We start from the raw sequence: 19,839 nt of genomic DNA, 5'->3' as shown, positions 1-19,839 counted from the left end.
AAGATCTACCTGCCTCTGCCTCCTGAGTGCTAGTATTAAAGGTGTACTCCATTACACCCAGCATTTCCATATTAAAAATAATCTTTTTCTTAGTTGAATAGCTTCAGGTATGTTGTCCCACTATTAACTAATCCCAGGAAGTGTCTAGCTGAAATGGCGTTTCCTTGGCTGTAAACATGCAGCACCCATAGGTATTATTTTTTTTCCCTGTAGTGCTTACTTGATAGTATGTGTACTTACTATCCAAATGAGTGTTACAATTGGTGTGCTTCAAAATATTTCAGTGAAAGATTTTAAGCATAAAAATAGGAAAAATACTATACAAACATAAAATGGGAAGAACAATGTCCCAGGCACCCTGTGCTCATGCCATCTTAGGCGCTTACCGGCCCACAGCCTATTGTAGCTACGCTCTTTTTACTTTTTCTCAACAAAGAACCTTGGAAATTATCTTGAAGAAAATTCCAGGTACTTGATTTCATATTGAAAAATACATCAAAACATTCCTACTTTTAAAACAACTATAATATAATTTTACTAAAAAATAAATAGAAATGTATTAATATAATTATTCTAACACTTAGAACTACCAAATTCCTTTTTTCTTCCTTTTACTTGCTTTCTTCTTTTTTCCACTGTACTTTGCTTAAAATCAGTTTGAGTTATGCCAACACATTGCTGTTTTAATCTACAGATTGCTTCCTGTTCTTATTCCATTGTCATTCTTCTTCTCCTTGAATTTCATTTGTTGAAAAAACTGTTTTCTTATGTTTTTTGCCTTTTGGTGCTTCCTACAACATGAATGGTATGAATTTTGGTTAATTCATCTCCATGACATTTGTAACATTTTCTCAGTTTTATGCAATATTAAAGTAAGTTTCAGGTTTGATTTTAATTTTTCCAGCAACACTTTCATAGCTAGTGGTGTTTGTATAGCCTTATTCCACGAGGCATCTGTTTCTGCTGATTTTTCTTTCAAGGACTAACAGCTAGATTATTGATAGACACATAATTCATTAAGAATTACAGCTCATCCATCACTATATTAAACATTTCTTAATAACCTGCATTTTTGTCAGCCAGCACTGATTACCTTGGTGGATGTTTAATTCTCTCTGGCCTTTAAGGATAGTGTCAAGACTGTGTGTCAGTCTCCAGACAAAATCACTGGGATGTTAAAAGCAGTGTCGGCTCAGTACATCCCAGCTGCTGCTCCGACTGGGCCATTGCTGGGTGGTGTGTTTTCAGATGTCTACTGAATCCTCTTAGTATAACTTGTTAACTTCCTGGTGCTTGAGGGTTCATCCCAAAAACATTTCTTCCCTAGACTCAGATCAGTCATTCTTCCAATTAGTCTTGATGCGTTTTATAGGAATTGTCAGCATTGCTTAAGGCTCTTTAAAAGACAGACGTATAATAGTTGCTATTCTTAGGCTGTTTTCCACTAAAGATCCACTGTCAATTTACCATGCTGTGAAAACACTCGAAGGAGTTCCTCTATATGTGGTTATTCTCTTTCTGTGTAGCTTTCATAATTATGTAAAATATTAGAACTGTTGATGGTCTTATCAAGAACAAGGTGTTTTTAGAGATGCTTAGCTCTCACCCATGCCCCCTGCATCCCAACTGCCTGACAGAACCTGTCTGTCATTACCTTTAGAAAGGGAGCATTTGTAACTTTCTCTTAGATGACTGATAGCTGTGTATATTTTAATAGTACACAATTTTATTTAGGGTAAATAATTAGAAAAATATGCTAATAGAAAAACAGTTTGTTCAGGATAAATAGCATTGCTATTTTTCAGTGTAATAGATTTTGTTAACTCACATAATTAAATCACAGTGGAGATGTGTCTTAATCCTCAGTATATTTAAATTTTCTCTTTCAGTTATTTTTTAAGAGAATTTTTTTGGGTAAGATATACATCAATGTTATTGCTAAAGAGTTTTTAATTGACCTTAGTTTTGTAGATACCAACATGTTTCCTAAATAGTAAAAAATATTTGTATTTTTATAAGCTAACCCCTACCCTTGAAGTAAGCATTTTTTTAATGGCATCTACTAACATTTGTGGCATAATGTAGAGGCGAGGTCATCTTCATTTTGTGTGTGTGTGTGTGTGTGTTGAATGTGAGAGTGCTAGTCTCTAAAAACCTATTTATGGGCCTGGAGAGATGGCTCAGTAGTTCACAGCACTGGCTGTTTTCCAGAGGACCTGCGTTCAAGTCCCAGCACGCACATGGCAGTTCACACTTGTCTGCAACTCCAATTTTAGGAGATTTAACATCCTCATACAGGCACACATGCAGGCAAGACACTGTTGCACATTAAGTAAAGATAAAGTATTTTTGAAAATTACAAAGTATTTACTTTTTTATGTGTATGTGTATTTTGCCCGTATATATGTGTGCACCACATGCATGCCTGGTGTTCCGAGAAGCCAGAAGGTGTCAGATCCCCTGAAATTAGAGTTACATATGGTTGTGAGTCACTGTGTGGGTGCCAGGAACCAAACCAGCTTATTTGGAAGAGCAGCCAGTGCCTTTTACTTCTGAGCCATCTCTCCAGCCCTCATTTATTTATTTTTTTAAAAAGTCTTTATTGACAGTTATTTTTATTATTATGACAAATAGGTTTCTGGTAGTCATTTGATTAGTCTCTTTTCTCCCCCACTGTCTGCTAAGCCTCTTGTTAGAAATCCAGAAGATTGTAGCAAACTAGTTTTGCATTTTTTGACTTTGAATATTTGTGGGAAATCATCTAGGATTACTTATTTCTAAATACTGATATCAGTATTTTATGTTATTTTAATGTTCTTTCTGCATCTGATAAAGCATTTATTATATATGTATATATGTATATATAAACACATACATATAGGTATGTATGTATATATAATATTAATAAATATTACTAAATTATATATATTTAGTATTGTAGTTGTTCCTGGTTCCTAAATCATTGATTCCTTATTGGAGCAAGGAGGAAGGCTGAAACCTAACCTAGTTTGTATTGTGAATAAATAACACACGGTATGATTTTCCTACTTTACACTTTGTATAGGTATTATAGAAGTGATAGACTCTAGTTTAAATAAGACAGACTTTGAGCAGACAAAATGGCTCAGTGGGTAAAGATACTGCTGTACAAACTTGCCACGGAGTTTCCTCTGACCCTGTGCATGTGCACATCGGGTATACATACAATAATAATGAATACAATCTTAAAAACCTAGTGAATTAAGAGCACCTATTTTCTTTATTGTTGGAGTTTTGGAGTCCTCTTAGCTAATAACAAACCATTTATTAACATTGTCTTAATAAAAAATACTAAGGATTTTTGGAAGTCCTCTACATATATGCAAATAATTGTCTTAGAAAAGTATAAAGGAGGCAGTTCTACTACCAAAGAACCAAAACTTATATGTATGTATATAAGTATGTATAGTTTACTTATTGTGGTCACTCTGCAATTGGAGTAGGAAGGAGAAACTCCAAGGGTAGTCAGTTGTAATCATGTTCTCCTGTTGTCCAGTTAGCTATATTTGAGGCAAGTGCCTAACTGAAGTGTGTGTCCTTAGAAGTCCTCTGTCCTTGCCTACACAACAGCTGTATTGAAAAACCATGTCATCATCTTGAGGCATCCTCCCAGAGGTACATTAGGTACCTTGAGTTGGGGTGAGTGGAAAAGCATGTTTGTTCTTCTGTTATTGAGCAGGAGAAAGGAAGGTTGGGCTGTTAACTCAACTTCAGTTGCTTGTGTGGTTGCTCCCACAAATCACAGTGGCTAGATAGGGTGTGCCAAAGTATGTGGAGTTAGCCAAGAGATTGCTACTATTTTTATGTGTTACTCCCTGGGGAGAAGGAGGATGGAGCCCTGAATTGCTTTTGTTTTGGAGGGTGGGATGTTGGCATGGATTGTACTGGCAGGACCATGTGATGCGTGAAGCCATATGGTCAGGTAAAGAGGAGCACTTCCATTTAGGATCTGTTTTCACATTCTTTCCTATTATCCTGCCCTTTACTTCTCTCATCTCTATTTCTATTTTGTTCGTCTTAGCTAGTAAATGTATTAATATTTAATAAATTGGCTTGTATATACAAGACCTTGATTACATTATAGTCTTAAATGAGGCTTGGGTCTCTTGTTAAGATAATATTCAATTAAAATTCCTAGAGAATAGTTTCTACCTTACTATAGATAGAATGAGGTGGGAGGAAGACAGGCTATGCTTGTGCTAATGCCACTCTTAGGGCTATTTTTGTTGTTGGACTATATATAATTTCTTAGGTTGGCATTAAATTTATATAAACTTTGATTCTTGGTCCTATCTGTTTGGTTATCCTCTGTCATATAATATACTAAAATGTATATTGGGGAGTCCAATATACTAAAATTGGACATTGGGGAGATGCCTCAGTGGTAAAGGGCACTGGCTGTTCTTACAAAGGACCTGTGTATGACCATGGCAGCTCATAACTGTCTGGAACTCCAGTTCCAGGAGATCTGAGCCCCTCATTTGATCTCTGTGAACACCAGGCATGCCCATGATCACATGGAGGTTAAAAAAAAAGCTATGAAAATAAGTAAAATATGCTTGGTTTTTATAGTCCTAAGACCTATCCCTTTTGTGACTCAAATTAGAGCCCAAAGTACTTCACATTGGAATTTTTAAAGCTTGTTCAGCTGCTGATCAAAAATAGCTGTTTTCACTTGATCCTGATTCTTTTTTTTCTTTTCTTTCTTTCTTTCTTTTTTTTTTTTTAAGATTTATTTGTATACAGCGTTCTGCCTGCGCACACGCCTGCAGGCCAGAAGAGAACACCAGACCTTATTATAGATGATTGTGAGCCGTCTTGTGGTTGCTGGAAATTGAACTCAGGACCTTTGGAATTTGCAAGAGCAGCCGGTGCTCTAACCTCTGAGCCACATGTTCTAGGACTGACTATAATGGAATATGCATCTATGAACAACGCTGCTTAACTAATTGGCTATGGGCGGGCTGACTTGAAAGATGATCTCGTTTGAGAATTCTATATTAAAAGATTCTTAGTAATTTTTTAGGACTATATAAGCTTCTAGTATCAGCTGTATGTGGTGAATTTCAAGTTTGAGCATAAATATATTTTGATAGGCATAAATTATCAGAAGGTAGTTATTTCTACTTGCTATATATTATCAAGAGGCATATATGATTCTTTTTATTTTACTTTTGATTTTGAGACCTTTGAAAGTATTATTATTACTACATTTTTGTCTTTTAAAAAACTTGACTGCCTGGCAGTGGTGGTGCATGCCTTTAATCCCTGCACTTGGGAGGCAGAGGCAGGTGGATCTTTGTGAGGGTTTAGGCCACCCTATGTGGTCTACAGCGTGTGTTCCAAGACAGCCAGAGGTACACAGAGAAACCCTGTGTTGGAAAAAAAAACATCTTTTGGCCATCCCATACTGTTTCAGCATCCTCTTTCCCCACCTCATTTGTGTTTACTTTGAAATTTTAAAAAATCAGATATTTCATTTTATTCATGCATTCATTCCTTATTTTGTGTGTGAATACATGTGCATGTGAGTCCCAGGATGGAACCGAGGTCCTCAAGCTTGGTAGCAGGAATGTTTGTCACTGAGCCATCTTGCTAGCTCCTTGAAAATCTTTTTAATTGAGAAAGATATAACTCAAACATAAGACTGGAAAAGTTATACAGTTAGAAGTAAATAGTTTGGTGAATAAATATTTGAGAAGGCTCTCTTGTCCTCCAGTTAGAAGCTGAGCTAGTTATTTTAGTGCTTTTAAAATTTAGGAATATATCATTAATCAACAAGCTATTTAGTTCTGAAACTAACAAGCACAATCTGTATACAGAAAGGGTATCAATGCTAACATTAAGTCAGCTTGCACTAGGGAAGGTGGGCTAAATAGCACCTGGAACATGTCTACTTCACCTTTCTGGATGGAGAGTTTGCCAGAACTCTTGGTGGAAATTGGTAAACAGAGTTTTGGGTGGACCTTGGGATTTGGCAGTACTGTGGTGAGATGTAGGTGCCAAATGCTGATGTCACTGATGATCACAGGGACCAGCCTGCTTTTTGCTTTATTTCCAACTCCTGTCCTACTTTCAGTTCTTCAGAGGAAGGGTAGGTGACCATTTTGAGTGAAATACTGTTTCCAACTGATTCAGGAAGGAGAATGGAAAGGCAGAACCAAATGCTAATTAACAGCCATTCTGGCTTTGGCTAAAAGTATCAGTGGCCAGGATTCAGAGAAAGGATAACAAAAATAAAAACGAACAACAGTTGTGCTACTCCTAGAAGTAGGGCAGTGGTGATGGTAAGAAGACTGTGATGCAGAACATCTGTGTTCCTCAGATGTTCATCTGTGAATAAATGAAAACACCAGTTTTCCCACAGGAAGCCTCAGTATCACAAGTAACGTCTTCCTAAGTGAGTTGTGCAAGAGCTTTCGGTTCCTGTGGTCTCTAATCATGCAGAGCTGCTGACCAGCAAAGGTGCTTGTGTTCTCTGGAGGGGCTGTCCCATCAGAGGGACAGACGATGTTCACTTGTTTGTGCTTTCTCCCTCCAGGATGTAAACATAGGGAGGTGTATGAACATGTGCACTTGTTGTGCTTCTTTGACATAACTGTGCTTTGCTACTTAGAGCTATCAGGACCCTCAACTGTGCTTAGTACATAGGAAGCAGTCAGTGACCGTGCATGAATACATAAAACCCTTCCATTCATAGTCCACAATGCGTATTGTCTATGCTATAGTTTTTTTGTCGTTAATTTTGCTTAGTGTAGCATCTTGTAATACTTTCTATTCTTTCTTTCCCTTTTTGGTTCAGTGTCTAATTGTTTTGCCTTATAAGACAGTCTTCTCTGTGCTGCTTGATAAAAGAGTGAGACAAATACCATCTTTGTATACATCACAGTGCACAGCAAATTTATGGAGAAACTATTTGAATTGAATATCTTTATTTATTCATTAAGAATTAAACTGTTGAAATACAGTGTGCTTTAACAAAGGAATACTTTTACTATATAGAACAGTATGATTCTCCATGACTAGTTTTTCTCTCTTAAAAGAAGGAGACTTTGGACATACTTTCTTAAACTTGTGGCTAGCTTTGGTGATGGAAGTTGGGAATTTTTTCAATATATTTTTCTAAGTTTCTGTGTAGTATTTGTATAAATTAAAAATGACATAGGTTATGCACATTGAAATTTTAATTAAAAATGTTTCTTTAGGTTATACGTTTTGAGATTTAACTTAAAAGTATTATCAATAATAATTTTGTCAACTAGTCATTCAAAAACTTTTCTGTATGCTTTTGCAAGTATAAATATTCAGTTATTTTATAAATACTTTGTTTCTCATACAAGTTTTTCATTTAATAGTTTACATAACTATTTCTTATTGCAACTTCGTATTACCATTTTCCCCCTCACTATTTGTTGATGGTCTCTCTAAATCTCTTGTGTATTGTTTCTTAGAAATAAATGTCCAAGGATATATAACATTTCTAAAACCAAATATTTTAATGCTTACTAAAATGATACTGTAAATATATAAAAAAAGAAATTCAGAATCATTATGTCTAAAAAAAGAAATTAAAACCTACTGAAAAGCTTTTTTTCTAATTTCTGTGATGAACTATTTCTTTTGTCTTTATTTACTTCCTCCCTTTGTTCCTTTGCTTTATTTCAGGCCAGTCTATCCATATGGGGATGGGGAAGCCTTGGCATTGTCCTTTTTCTAGTAACCTTTGGACCCTTTGTAATATTTTATTTGGCATTTTATATCCTCTGCTTTGTGGGAGGGTAAGTATGTGCATCAGTAATTTTATAATTTATGTGTCACGTTTGTTAAAATTGAAACAAAATGACTGAGAACTGAGAGTATGATTTACTTGTGAATGCTATTTTCTCAAATTTTGTTTAACTAAAGTTTAAAAAAAATTCAGGTAAAGTAAAGATACCCATATGTATTTGGTGGTCATCTTTAAAAATGAAGTTTCAATTACTAATCATGAAAATATCGTATATAATATGAAATTTTTTAATGTTAGTCTGGATTTAAGGAGAGAATTTTATTGTCTGTTGTGATACTACTATCTGCTAGTTTTACATTAGAAGAGATACTATTTCTTTGATTAGATGTCAAATAATTGTGCCCTCAAATTGATGCTGTTACTTTGGTGCAGACAGTTCAGATAAATACTTGCTTTTGTACTTTTCTCTTATGCTTATTTGGTTTTTTAGGATTCATGATTCCCTTAAATTAGAAACATTTAAAAGAAGACTCCAGCTGAACTTTATTGTGGCTTTCTGTGCAGAACAGTTGATATTAGACATAAAGTTATAAGGAAAATCTAGATTGTGAGATGCGTGTGAAACACTATCCAGTGTAGCTCAGCTGGAATGAGTATTTTATGTCTATACAGTCCATTTTATGTAATTTGTGTATAGTGTACACGTTGTAGTTATTTTTGAAAATAATTTTGAAACCTTCTGAACGTTTAGGGGCATTTCTGAGCTTACAGTTCCAGGTGATGTAGCTGATTGAATAGTACACGTAAATAAGGGCATAGAGTCTGTGAGACATGGAAGGGGTGGCTTCTGAGGATAGCTACTACCCATCATCTCTTTCAGGTAGACTTTGAATATGTATATATTGAAAGTCATGTATGGTCATTTTCTAGGGAGCACAGCAGTGGTTACAAAGCTGTGTATTTGTTAGATTGAATATTTTCTTAGCAACTGCCTAGATGCAGTGTCTTGAACCGAAATATTTAAATCTATTTTAGCCACAGGAGTCAAATGACATAAGAGTTCAGAATATCTTGAATGAAAAAACATTAGTACAAAATATCTGGAGCCAAATGTGTAGGTCCAAAGCCAAAGGAGATACCTAACTATGCAGAGTTGCATGGTTGCTCTTTATTTCACAGAATCAAGGCTGCTTCTACTGACTGGACAGGTTATTTTTCATAAAGAAATGTTTCTCTAGCCAGGCGTGATGGCGCTGGCCTGTAATCCCAGTATTCAGGGAGGCAGAAGCAGGAGGATCTGTGAGTTCGAGGCCAGCCTGGTTACAAACCAAGTCCAGAACAGCCAAGGCTACACAGAGAAACCTTGTTTCAAAAACAAAACAAAACAAAAAGATGTTTCTCTAAAGGGTAGAGATTCTCCTAACTAATTTCATAATTAGAATCAGCCCTTTGTCAAGGCTGAAGGAAAAGTATTTCAAAATATTTACTGCCACTTTGGAAAGAGAGGAAATTGTAGTCTGAGAGATAAAGGTGAGAACTCTAAGGTGGGATGGGATTGATTTCTCTCTTTCCCTCTTCCTCTTCTTTTCTTTTCTTTTCTTTCTTTTTTTTTTTTTTTTTTTTTTTGAGGCAGGGTTTCTCTGTCCTGGAACTTGCGCCAGGCTGGCTCAAACTCTGCCTCTGGAGTGCTGGGATTGAAGTCATACAATTACCTACCTGTTTTAACAGTAAATTACAAACTGAATTTGACAAACAGAAGGATGATTATCTACTCACTACAGTTAGTAGAAGTTTTGTTGACCCCTTTCTGAATTTGCTAATTATCAAGGAATAATTTCCAAAAGTGGTTTGGATACTTGTGTAAAAGTTTTTTTTTTTTAATACATTTTTATTAATTTATACATATTACATCTCAGTTGTTAGCCCATCCCATGTATCCTCCCATCCCTCCCTTCCTCCCACTTCCCCCCCCTACTCCCCTCCCCTATGTCTGTGTCTGAGGGGGATCTCCTCCCCCTGAATATGCTCATACGGTATCAAGTCTCTCCTTGGTGACCTATTATCTTTCCTCTGAGTGCCACCAGGCATCTCCATCCAAGGGACATGATCAAATATGGGGCACCAGAGTTTGTGTGAGAGTTAGATCTTCTTCTCCACTCAACAGTGGAGAATGTCCATCGGCTAGTCCGGGTAGGGGTTCAAGGTTTTTACTGCCTATTTTTTCCTTGGCTGTTGCCACAGTTTGCGGAGGACCCCAGGGCCCAGACTCGCCTGTAGTTTTCCAGGACCCACTGGATCCTTCCATTTCCTCTTTCTCCCAGGCTTCTCACACCTAAAGTTTCAATAGGATGTCCTCCCCTCTTACCCATTATTCTGGTAGGTACAGTTTTTCATGGGGACGTACACCTTGGGCTAGTGTCTCGATATAAGTGAGTATATACCATTTAGCTCTTTTTGCTTCTGTGTGAACTCACTCATTATGACAATTTCTAGTTCAATCCATTTGTCCACAAATTTTGGAAATTCCTTGTTTTTAATAGCTGAGTAGTATTCCATAGTGTAAATGTACCACAGTTTCTTTATCCATTCTTCTGTTGAGGGACACGTAGGTTGTTTCCAAGTTCTGGCTATTATGAATAAGGCAGCTATGAACATGGTTGAGCATATGTCCCTGTTGTGTGGTAGTACATCCTCTGGGTATATTCCAAGGAGTGGAATAGCTGGGTCTTGAGGAAGCCCTATTCCCATTTTTCTGAGAAAGCACCAGATAGCTTTCCAAAGTGGTTGTACTAGTTTGCATTCCCACCAGAGGGAAATGGACAAATTTCTCGACCGATTCCATTTACCAAAATTGAACCAAGACCAGATAAACAAATTAAATAGCCCTATTTCGCCTATAGAAATAGAAGCAACCATTGATAGTCTTCCAACCAAAAAAAGCCCAGGGCCAGATGGTTTCAGCGCAGAATTCTACCAGTCCTTCAAAGAGGAGCTAATACCGATACTATTCAAGCTATTCCGAAAGATAGAAATGGATGGAATATTACCAAACTCCTTTTATGAGGCCACAGTCACATTGATACCTAAACCCCACAAAGACCCAACAAAAAAAGAGAATTTCAGACCAATTTCTCTTATGAACATTGATGCAAAAATACTCAACAAAATACTCGCAAAGGGAATACAACAGCATATCAAAGACATCATTCACCATGACCAGGTAGGCTTCATTCCAGGAATGCAGGGATGGTTTAACATACGGAAATCCATCAATGTAATCCACCATATAAACAAACTGAAAGAGAAAAACCATATGATCATCTCTTTAGATGCAGAAAAAGCATTTGACAAAATCCAACACCCATTTATGTTTAAAGTTCTGGAGAGATCGGGAATACAAGGCACTTTTCTAAACACAATAAAGGCTATATATAGCAAACCAATAGCCAACATTAAATTAAATGGAGAGATACTCAAGGAAATCCCTCTAAAATCAGGGACCAGACAAGGCTGCCCACTTTCCCCATACCTCTTTAATATAGTTCTTGAAGTTCTAGCCAGAGCAATAAGACATCAAAAGGAGATCAAGGGGATCCAAATGGGAAAGGAAGAAGTAAAATTATCCCTATTTGCAGATGATATGATAGTGTATATAAGTGACCCCCAAAATTCCACCAGAGAACTCCTACAGCTGATAAACACCTTCAGCAAATTGGCAGGATACAAAATAAACTCAAAAAAGTCAGTAGCTTTCCTATATACAAATGACAAACAGGCAGAGGAAGAAATTAGAAAAATTACTCCCTTCACGATAGCCACAAGCAATATAAAATATCTAGGAATAACCCTAACCAAGCAAGTGAAGGATTTATTTGAAAAAAACTTTAAACCTCTGAAGAAAGAGATTGAAAAGTTTTAGATACAGATAGATTGTTGGAAAGTGTGGTGAAACCGTTTTTGAAAGTGTTTCCAAAGCTGCGGGTGGTGGTGCACACCTTTAATCCCAGCAGTCGAGTGGCAGAAGTAGGTGGATCTCTGAGTTCGAGGACAGCCAGGGCTACACAGACAGACCCTGTTTTGAAAAAAAAGAAAGAGAGAGAGAGAGAGAGAGAGAGAGAGAGAGAGAGAGAGAGAGAGAGAGAGAGAGAGAGAGAGAGAGTTTCCAGTGGTAGGATGGAGTCTGAGAGTCCAGGCTACTTGCTATGCCATAAGTTGGTGTGATTCTGTCTGGCCTGCTGGTCCTATTGGAATCGCTGCCATAAGGGTCTTTTGTTTCCTCTGTAACCCAGTTGAAGAGGATTAGCAAATCAAACATTCTAAAAATGCTCAGTTTATGGTCAACAAGGTCATAATTTTCTGAATCAAATCTTGCCTTTTTGTGACCTTGTGAGGACTGATTGTCCCTTCAATGAAACTTTTTATTACTCAGTGCATTGTAAATTTAAACAACAAAGTAGATTTTTTAAAAGCCAAGTGATAACATTTTATAAATTCGAAATCATTTGCTAGTTTAGCTCTGCTTTTTCTTAAGTTTTTAAAGATGTGTTTTTGTTATTTACTTAAAGTGCACATTTGAAAGGAATATATTTTTCTGTGAACAATCTATCTTGCTTTCTGACTTAAAAAAACAAAACAAAACAAAGCTACCAAGTGTAAAAGTGTTCTGTAGTTCATCCATTCAAAATGATGATGATATAGACTTTTTTTTTCCTTGCAGTTAAAGCTAATTCTTTTTTGCAAATGTTAAGAAAAACACTTTGACGGGGCATGGAGAAGTGCAGTTTTGTTTTAAATCATGAGATTTGGTCAGTACTTCATTATTATTTTAGGACATTTTGTTGTATTTATTGTGTGAGTTATTTATTTATTTATCTATCTGTTTATTTTGGTTTTTCAAGACTGGGTTTTTCTCTGTAGCCCTGGCTATCCTGGAATTTGATTGTAGACCAAGCTAGCCTTGAACCTGCCTCCCAAGTGCTGGGATTAAAGCATGAACCGCCATGGCCAGCTGGGTGGGTTATTTAATAATTTGTAGCCTCTAGATTTCAGTTGTGAGTCTGAGTCTAGCCCTTAATGACTCAGCCATCCCCCAACCAATTGTAGCTTCTAGATTTACGAAAACACCAGCCTAAAATATTAACTAGTTGTTTGTATTTACCAAAAAAAAAAGTGTTCTTTGAACTTGCTGTCTTACTATTGTATTATTGCATCATAGGCTAAGATTAGTGTTTTATCAGTCATGATCTTAAGAGTATATAAGTTTAAATAATTACTCTATCATATTTTTAATGCTCTTAATTAAACTGAAACACAAGGCCACTGTGTTAGCCACAAGTGATAGGTATTGCAAAGGCTTATGTGTATTATATGTAGTTTTAGGTAAATAAATGCTATGATATCTTATGATTTTTAAGACATCATCAGTGTTATTTTACCCTCTTTCTTCCCTCCTGTGTTGACCTCCCTTTCCCCCTCCTTCCTTTCCTCCTGATTTCATCCTCCTGCCCTCTTCCTCCTCCCCTTCTTGGAGAAAGGGAGCCCCCCTACCAACCAAATGAGACATGGGGTCTTTACCTAACTTGGCTGGCCTCAACCTCACAGAAATGTGCTTGTCTCTCCCTTCTTAATGCTAGGACTAAGATGGGCATCATTATGCTTGAGATGGAAGGTTTCTAAAGAAAAGTTATTTGAGTAAAACTTGGAAAACCACTTTATGATTCATTAAATATTTCTAGCTGTTATAAACTCCCGAGTCTTAACAAAAATTTGTTAATGTTGCTTTTTCTAAATTTCCAGACTTATTTTTAGGAAATGCTAAGCAGTGAAGTCTGAAGTATATTTAGTAACATTATGATAAAGTATAGAAATACTTTGTTTTTAATCTATAATTGTTTCCCCCCGACAGGGGTTTAGTGGTTACGCTCCTGTATGGGAAAACAAACTCAGAAAAATACCTAGAGCAGTGTGAACACTCATTTCTTCCTCCAACATCATCTGGGGTCCCTAAGGTAGGTCATGTAAAGGAATGCGCAACCCCACAGGACACTTCTTTGCAGCGATCCATGTAATCCTCTGATGGCCTCGCAAAGCTGTCATTCACAAGTGTGTACGTATTAATGGGAGCTGCTTGATCTTACTGAGATCTAAAACATCCTCTTCAAAACTTTTAGTATTATATGTAAACAAATAGGAATGCATATGTGAGGAAAAGGTGGTAGACACTGGTTAGTTTAATTTGTTTGTTTGTCTTAATATCAAACTCGTTTATATAGTTTTAAAAAATGCCAATGGATATTTGGTTTGAGTAAAATAAATAGGAATCAGAGACAAAATGTACACTTTGTTTACTTACTTTGAAAAGCACTGTTTGTTTTTAAGCTATACAGTGTCTGTAGTTTTAAGAACTCAGGTCTTATTTTATCATTCTGAATAATGTTATTTTTCTATTAAAGTATCAGGTTTTTTAAATGAAGTAGTTACTGGAATCTGTGGGTACATAGGCCTCACTGTTGCTATACTATCAAGTTTTGTGTGATAGCGGTCTTATTTTATGTGGAGAGGCAAATGGTTAAATGTGATGTCAGTTATTTAACCTTATATAAATACTAAAATGTAGATGAATAAGTAATGTACAATATTAGTTTAATTATAGAAATGAAAGCATTCTACACCATTCTGTTTTATGTTCATCAGCTGCAGTTTCGTTTATATAATATTGTTTATTGTAATTAGTAGGTTCACTGTGAAATTTCTATATATGCATGTTTTGATCACATCCACTCTTTGGCCTCTTTTCTTCTTCTCTCCCTCTCCCCCTGTTCCATCCTCATCCTCATTGTCCCTCTGTATTCTCACATTGTCTTATGCTTTTCACATAGGAGAGAATTCATGGGAACTAATTTATATGTCTATGTTTGGCTTATTTTGCCTAAAAAAAATACATTATCTTCAGGATCTGCCCATTGTAATACTTCCTTGCATGCCTGTACTAACTTCTCTGTGGCTATGCTGTCTTAGGTGCTGTGAGTAATGCTACAGTAAGCATGGCTGGGCACATGTTTCTGATTACTGACTTACTTGTATAAAGATAAATAGCTTGGAGGTAATACTTCTTCACTACCTGAACTTCATGTTTTTCTGTTTTGTTAGAACTTTCATTAGTACATATTCTTTCATTTTATTTACAAGACTCTCTAAGGAAATTAGCTTTTTCTTTCTTAGCCATCTATAATTTTCATTCATTTGGGAGGTACATAACAAAGAATAGGAAACATTATAAGAGTTAAGATTTTACATAGTGATAAATCAAAGTCAATACTAGTTATTTTTTATAATCAATTTTTTATAAATGATATAAACATAGTTTTGACCTTTTTTTTTAAAATGTGACTTATAAGCTGGGCATGATAGTGCATGTCTTTAATCCCAGTACTTGGGAGGCAAAGGCAGGCAGATCTCTGTGAGTTCAAGGCCAACCTGGTCTACAGAGCTAGTCCAATACAGCCAGAGCTGTTACACAAAGAAAAATAAAATGTGATTTGTAAATATGAAAAAAGCTTGGAGGCTGATATTATACTTACATATGCATTTTATATAAGTTGCATATTGTTTAGCAATAAGTTTGCATTCTAAGCCGTACATTATTAGGAATTTTATCAATATGAGTATCATAAAATGTGCAGAAACAAACCTAGATGGTATAGCCTATTGCCTACCCAGCGTATGTGATCCTGTCTCTTGCTCTAGGCAACAAACTGCTTAGTATGTTTCTGTACTGAATACTCTGGTCACTCTAGTGCAACCATAAGTATGTGCGTTATCTAAACCATGAAAAGAAGCAATGGAAATGTAGTCTAAACTTTTGTGGTGGCACACTCTTCTAATGATTGGCTTTAAGCTCAGCATTTGAGATGTAAAAGCAGGTGTGGTTAGGGCCAGTTTGGTCTACATGGTAAGTTCTAGGCTACACAGGACTATATAGTCAGATCCTGCCTCAAACAAACCAACAAATGAACAAAAAGCCAAACAAGAAAAAAAAAAAAAGGAAAAAAAAAAAAGAGTGGCCTAATAAAACCACCAAAAAAAAAAAAAAATAGCTTCAAATTTTTAAGAGAGCTTGTTGAAGTCTGTAGAAACTTCTGCTAAACATTAGCTAGAAGTTGTCTTGTGGGTTTTTCTTTCTTTCTTTCTTTCTTCCTTTCTTCCTTTCTTTCCTCTTTCTCATATCCTCTCTAGTTTCCTTTTCTTTTGCTTCTTCACTAGATGATAGGAATTCCTCTTCTGCTTGGCCCACAGCTATTGAACTGTATTTAGTGTATGGCTATTTATTGATGTTTAGATGCATTTAAGAGTCTTTCAATTTTTCCCTCTATTCCCAGGCTAATGATCATTCTGATAACTACAAAAAAGTAGTGAACTATGTTTTTCTTGTTTTTAAAAATGTCTTTAATTAAAATCATCTTTAAAGTAAATTTGTTTGATTGTAAGCTCTTGGTTTCTAGAAAAGGAGGGGAAAACTCCGAATAAGTAAAGAAAGTAAACTGACCAATCAGAAGCATTACCTTCATAGTTTGAAGGTTGCCTGAACAGTGACAGTTACTATACATTTCTGTTTAGATCCCCTCTACTAATCTAACATAGAAAATAATAGATTTTTTTCCTGGATATCTAATTTTGGTACCCTAAGAAATCAAGTTTAGCTTATACATTTTTAAATAAATTGTTTATTGGATGGAAAATACAGAAAAGTATAATAACAAATGAATTTGAAGCAAACTGAAAAGATCTGAAATCAAGCAAATATTCAGTAATATATCATGATTTTCCTTAAGTGCTTAGAAGAAATGAAACGAGAAGCCAGGACTATTAAGATTGACAGAAGATTGACAGGTGCCAATATAATTGATGAGCCTCTCCAGCAAGTGAGTTTCAGTATGTGGTATTTCAATTCCATCTATTGTATTTGATGTATATTTCTTTTATAAATACTAGTGCACACCTCTTACTGTTTAAACAATTTTATAATATTGTTATCTTTAAATTTTGTACTTAATAACTCTACTTGCTAGGTACCTATACTAAGGTGTTTTATTTAACATGATAGCCATTATGGGTTAGCTGTATATTAGAAAAAGTTTTGCTGGCATCTGATACTCTAATAGTTTTATAATTTAAAACATTAATGTGTCAATCTTGTTGAGCAAGCTCAGTGGTTTGGTAAATTAGACTTCTGAGTTGTTTTTAATTCTTTTTAAATTGCATATTTCTGATTTGATTAAAAATGTTAATTAGAATTAGGTATCCCCCTCACAAATAGTTTCTGATGATGTTTTGATTATTGATCATTATAATTTATACTTTAAGCTTGTAATATTTTATAAATGAACCTGTACTTAATTTATATGATTTGTAGAAATCATAATCTTGATATTATAGACTATCAGTATTGGCTGTATCAAAGGTATTAATGCAAGTGAGTTAGTTTTTGTAATTAGATTACAGTGGATCTGATGAGGGCATCCTCAAAACATTTGTTTTCCTTAGTGTTTGTTGGCATTGCTTACATCTTGTCCTAGTTGAATGGAGTTGAACCCTTCAACTGTGCCAGCACTGAAGATGGATTTTCTTTCCACACTCTATCTGAATATGGGTAGTCTTACATGATGCTGTGCTTTCCTAAAAGTTAGAAGTGGATGAGTTGGGGTTTCAGAACATTTTTTGAAATGGTTTTTAACATGATGATTTTATAGTGAAGACAGGAATTTACTATCATAATTTAAGATGCATAGAACAATATAAGTTGCCAAGTAATTGTCTTAGTGTATGTGGTTTTTTATTTTCTGCTGTTAGTTTTTAAATTATTTTTCTCTAATATTTTGCTATAGGTTATCCAGTTTTCCTTGAGGGATTATGTCCAGTACTGGTATTACACATTGAGCGATGATGAGTCATTTCTTCTTGAAATTAGGCAGACTCTTCAAAATGCACTCATTCAGTTTGCTACTAGGTAAGATTGCTGCTTGTAGTTATACATATATCACACATGTAAATAACTTCAGAATGAAAATTAGTTGTTACCTAAAAGTAAGTAAAATAATAGAATATTGCTGTGGAATAATATCACATATTATTTATATGAAATATTTTCATTTCTCTTGGGTATACATCTAAAAGTATATTTAATACCTTATTTACATTTACTATTTTGAGGAAATGCAAATTTCTTTGAAGTGTTTGCATTGTGTTACATTTTCATTAGAAGTGTGTGAAACGTGATATTTTCTTTGTCAACAGTTGTTACTGTTCGTCATTTTTTATTATAGCTACCCAGTAGGAGTAAGACAGCATTTCATTTTGTTTTTGCCATGCATTCCTCTGAAAGCTAACCCTGAGCATCCTCCTGTATGCTTACTAGCTCTTGCATATCACCACTAAGCAAAGGTCTAGGTATTTCCTTGCTCTGTTTCAGGGAGGCTAAAAGAAGGCATCAAGTCCCCTTAAAACTGGAGTTACAGACCATTATGAGCTGCTGTGTAGATGCTGGGATTGAACTCTGGTTCTCTAGAATAAACAGTCAGTGCTCTGAAGTTCTGAGCTGTCTCTCCATCTCTGCCGTTAAGACTTTTAAGAAACATTAAGTGTATAGGAGTTGTATGTGTATCATTACACACACACACCCCAATGACATTATAAGTACATCGGATAAATATAGCAAATGCTAATAGTGATCTTTGGATTTTCAGTTTATAGCTGAATATAGTTAATTCAAGAATATTGCATTTTAAATAGGATATTTTGCTTTAAAGCTGTAGATAGTAATAATGATATCTAAGATGACTCTTTATGTTCTATCCTCTTTTAAAATTAGAAACAAAATTGTGGCTGGAAGTCCTGTGTGCCGTCCCTGTAGCTCTGGGTCCATATGTGCTACCGCTTTGTCATGTCTGGCAAATACTGTTTTGCTGCAGCCCTTCCCCTTCTTACTGACCTTACAGTTGTTCTGTTCCCACTTGGATGATCCCCAAGCCTTGGGGGACAAGGGTGTAATACAGATGTCTCACTTAGATTGCAGTTTTAGTTAGTGTGTGGGTATGTGTTGCAGAGGGGGAGGAGGCTGTGCGCGTGTGCGTATACCTTACATGCAACATTGCACATGTGGAGGTAGGAGACGCGTCAGTGCTCTCTCTTACTATATTGGTAGCTGACTGAACTCAGGTCTGGTCTTGGCAGACAGTGCTTTTATCTACTTGGCCATCTTGGTCCCAGCTTAGTTTCAAACTCGCTGTGTAGCTGAGGGTGATGCTGACCCCTTGATCCTCTTGCTTCCACCTCCCAAGTGCTGGTCCAGAAATTAATATGTAATATTTTGCCTTGTACCTGATAGAATAGTGAATATTCAAAAATCGTTTTTATGTTGAATTTCCATTTGTAAATTCTGTGCTACTTTTATAAAAAGTTTTAATATATATTAAGAATTAATGTTTCACTTTACAGGTAAATTTCAGTACATACCTTAAAGAATATACTTTGACCTAAGTTCATTTGTGGCTTTTGTTAGAGCCTGATTAAGGCTTTCCACTCTTGCTCTTCTTTTGTGTATGTTCATCTAAGGACCGCTCATTGTATGTGGGAATCGAAGGCCTTTGGGAAACCCAGAATTTTGACATCCATGCAGTTTGGAAACAGTGTAGAACTGGGTGGCTTATGTGATGTTGCAGTGTATTAAATAGCCATTTTGGTCAACAGTGCTATTGTCTGGTTGGTATAATTATATCTACAAAGCTTTGTGTCCTTGGAGAAGACACATCCTGGGATATTACCTGTGTGCACAGTTTCATAGCTAATGGTCTGATGAGTTTTAAATAAAGGATATCTATGCCAGTCTAATATTTTTCTAGAACTAATTAGATTCAGTGTTGCTTTCTCTTAGTAGTAATGAGTGATGCACTGCCTATAGTTGGTGGAATAAGCAAAATTGATCATTGCAATCCCAGCCCACAGATATGTGACATCCTTTGCCTTTTTTTCCTGTTTTCTTTTCTAATTAACAAATTATATATACATTTATATTA

The 19,839-nt window shown here is 35.7% G+C and overlaps 1 protein-coding gene across 6 annotated transcripts in view; it reads left to right on the top strand.

Moving 5' to 3' along the window:
* Positions 1-19,839, top strand: part of SNX13 (sorting nexin 13) — a 102,168-nt gene that overhangs the window by 24,963 nt on the left and 57,366 nt on the right. For 2 of the 6 annotated variants that reach the window (XM_084793579.1, XM_084793580.1), the window contains exons 2-6: positions 7,705-7,817; positions 13,674-13,776; positions 15,515-15,571; positions 16,600-16,689; positions 17,653-17,774. In XM_084793579.1, coding sequence (XP_084649705.1) covers positions 7,705-7,817; positions 13,674-13,776; positions 15,515-15,571; positions 16,600-16,689; positions 17,653-17,774 — 485 coding nt within the window. Of the gene's footprint in view, positions 1-7,704; positions 7,818-12,685; positions 12,781-13,673; positions 13,777-15,514; positions 15,572-16,599; positions 16,690-17,652; positions 17,775-19,839 lie in introns of all 6 variants that reach the window. The other 4 variants (XM_084793582.1, XM_084793581.1, XM_084793583.1 and 1 more) reach the window with 3 other exon arrangements.

This window comes from Acomys minous, assembly GCF_964271855.1.
Source record: "Acomys minous genome assembly, chromosome: 8".
In the NCBI taxonomy this organism is placed as follows: domain Eukaryota; kingdom Metazoa; phylum Chordata; class Mammalia; order Rodentia; family Muridae; genus Acomys; species Acomys minous.
This window is presented reverse-complemented; position numbering and strand designations above follow the sequence as displayed.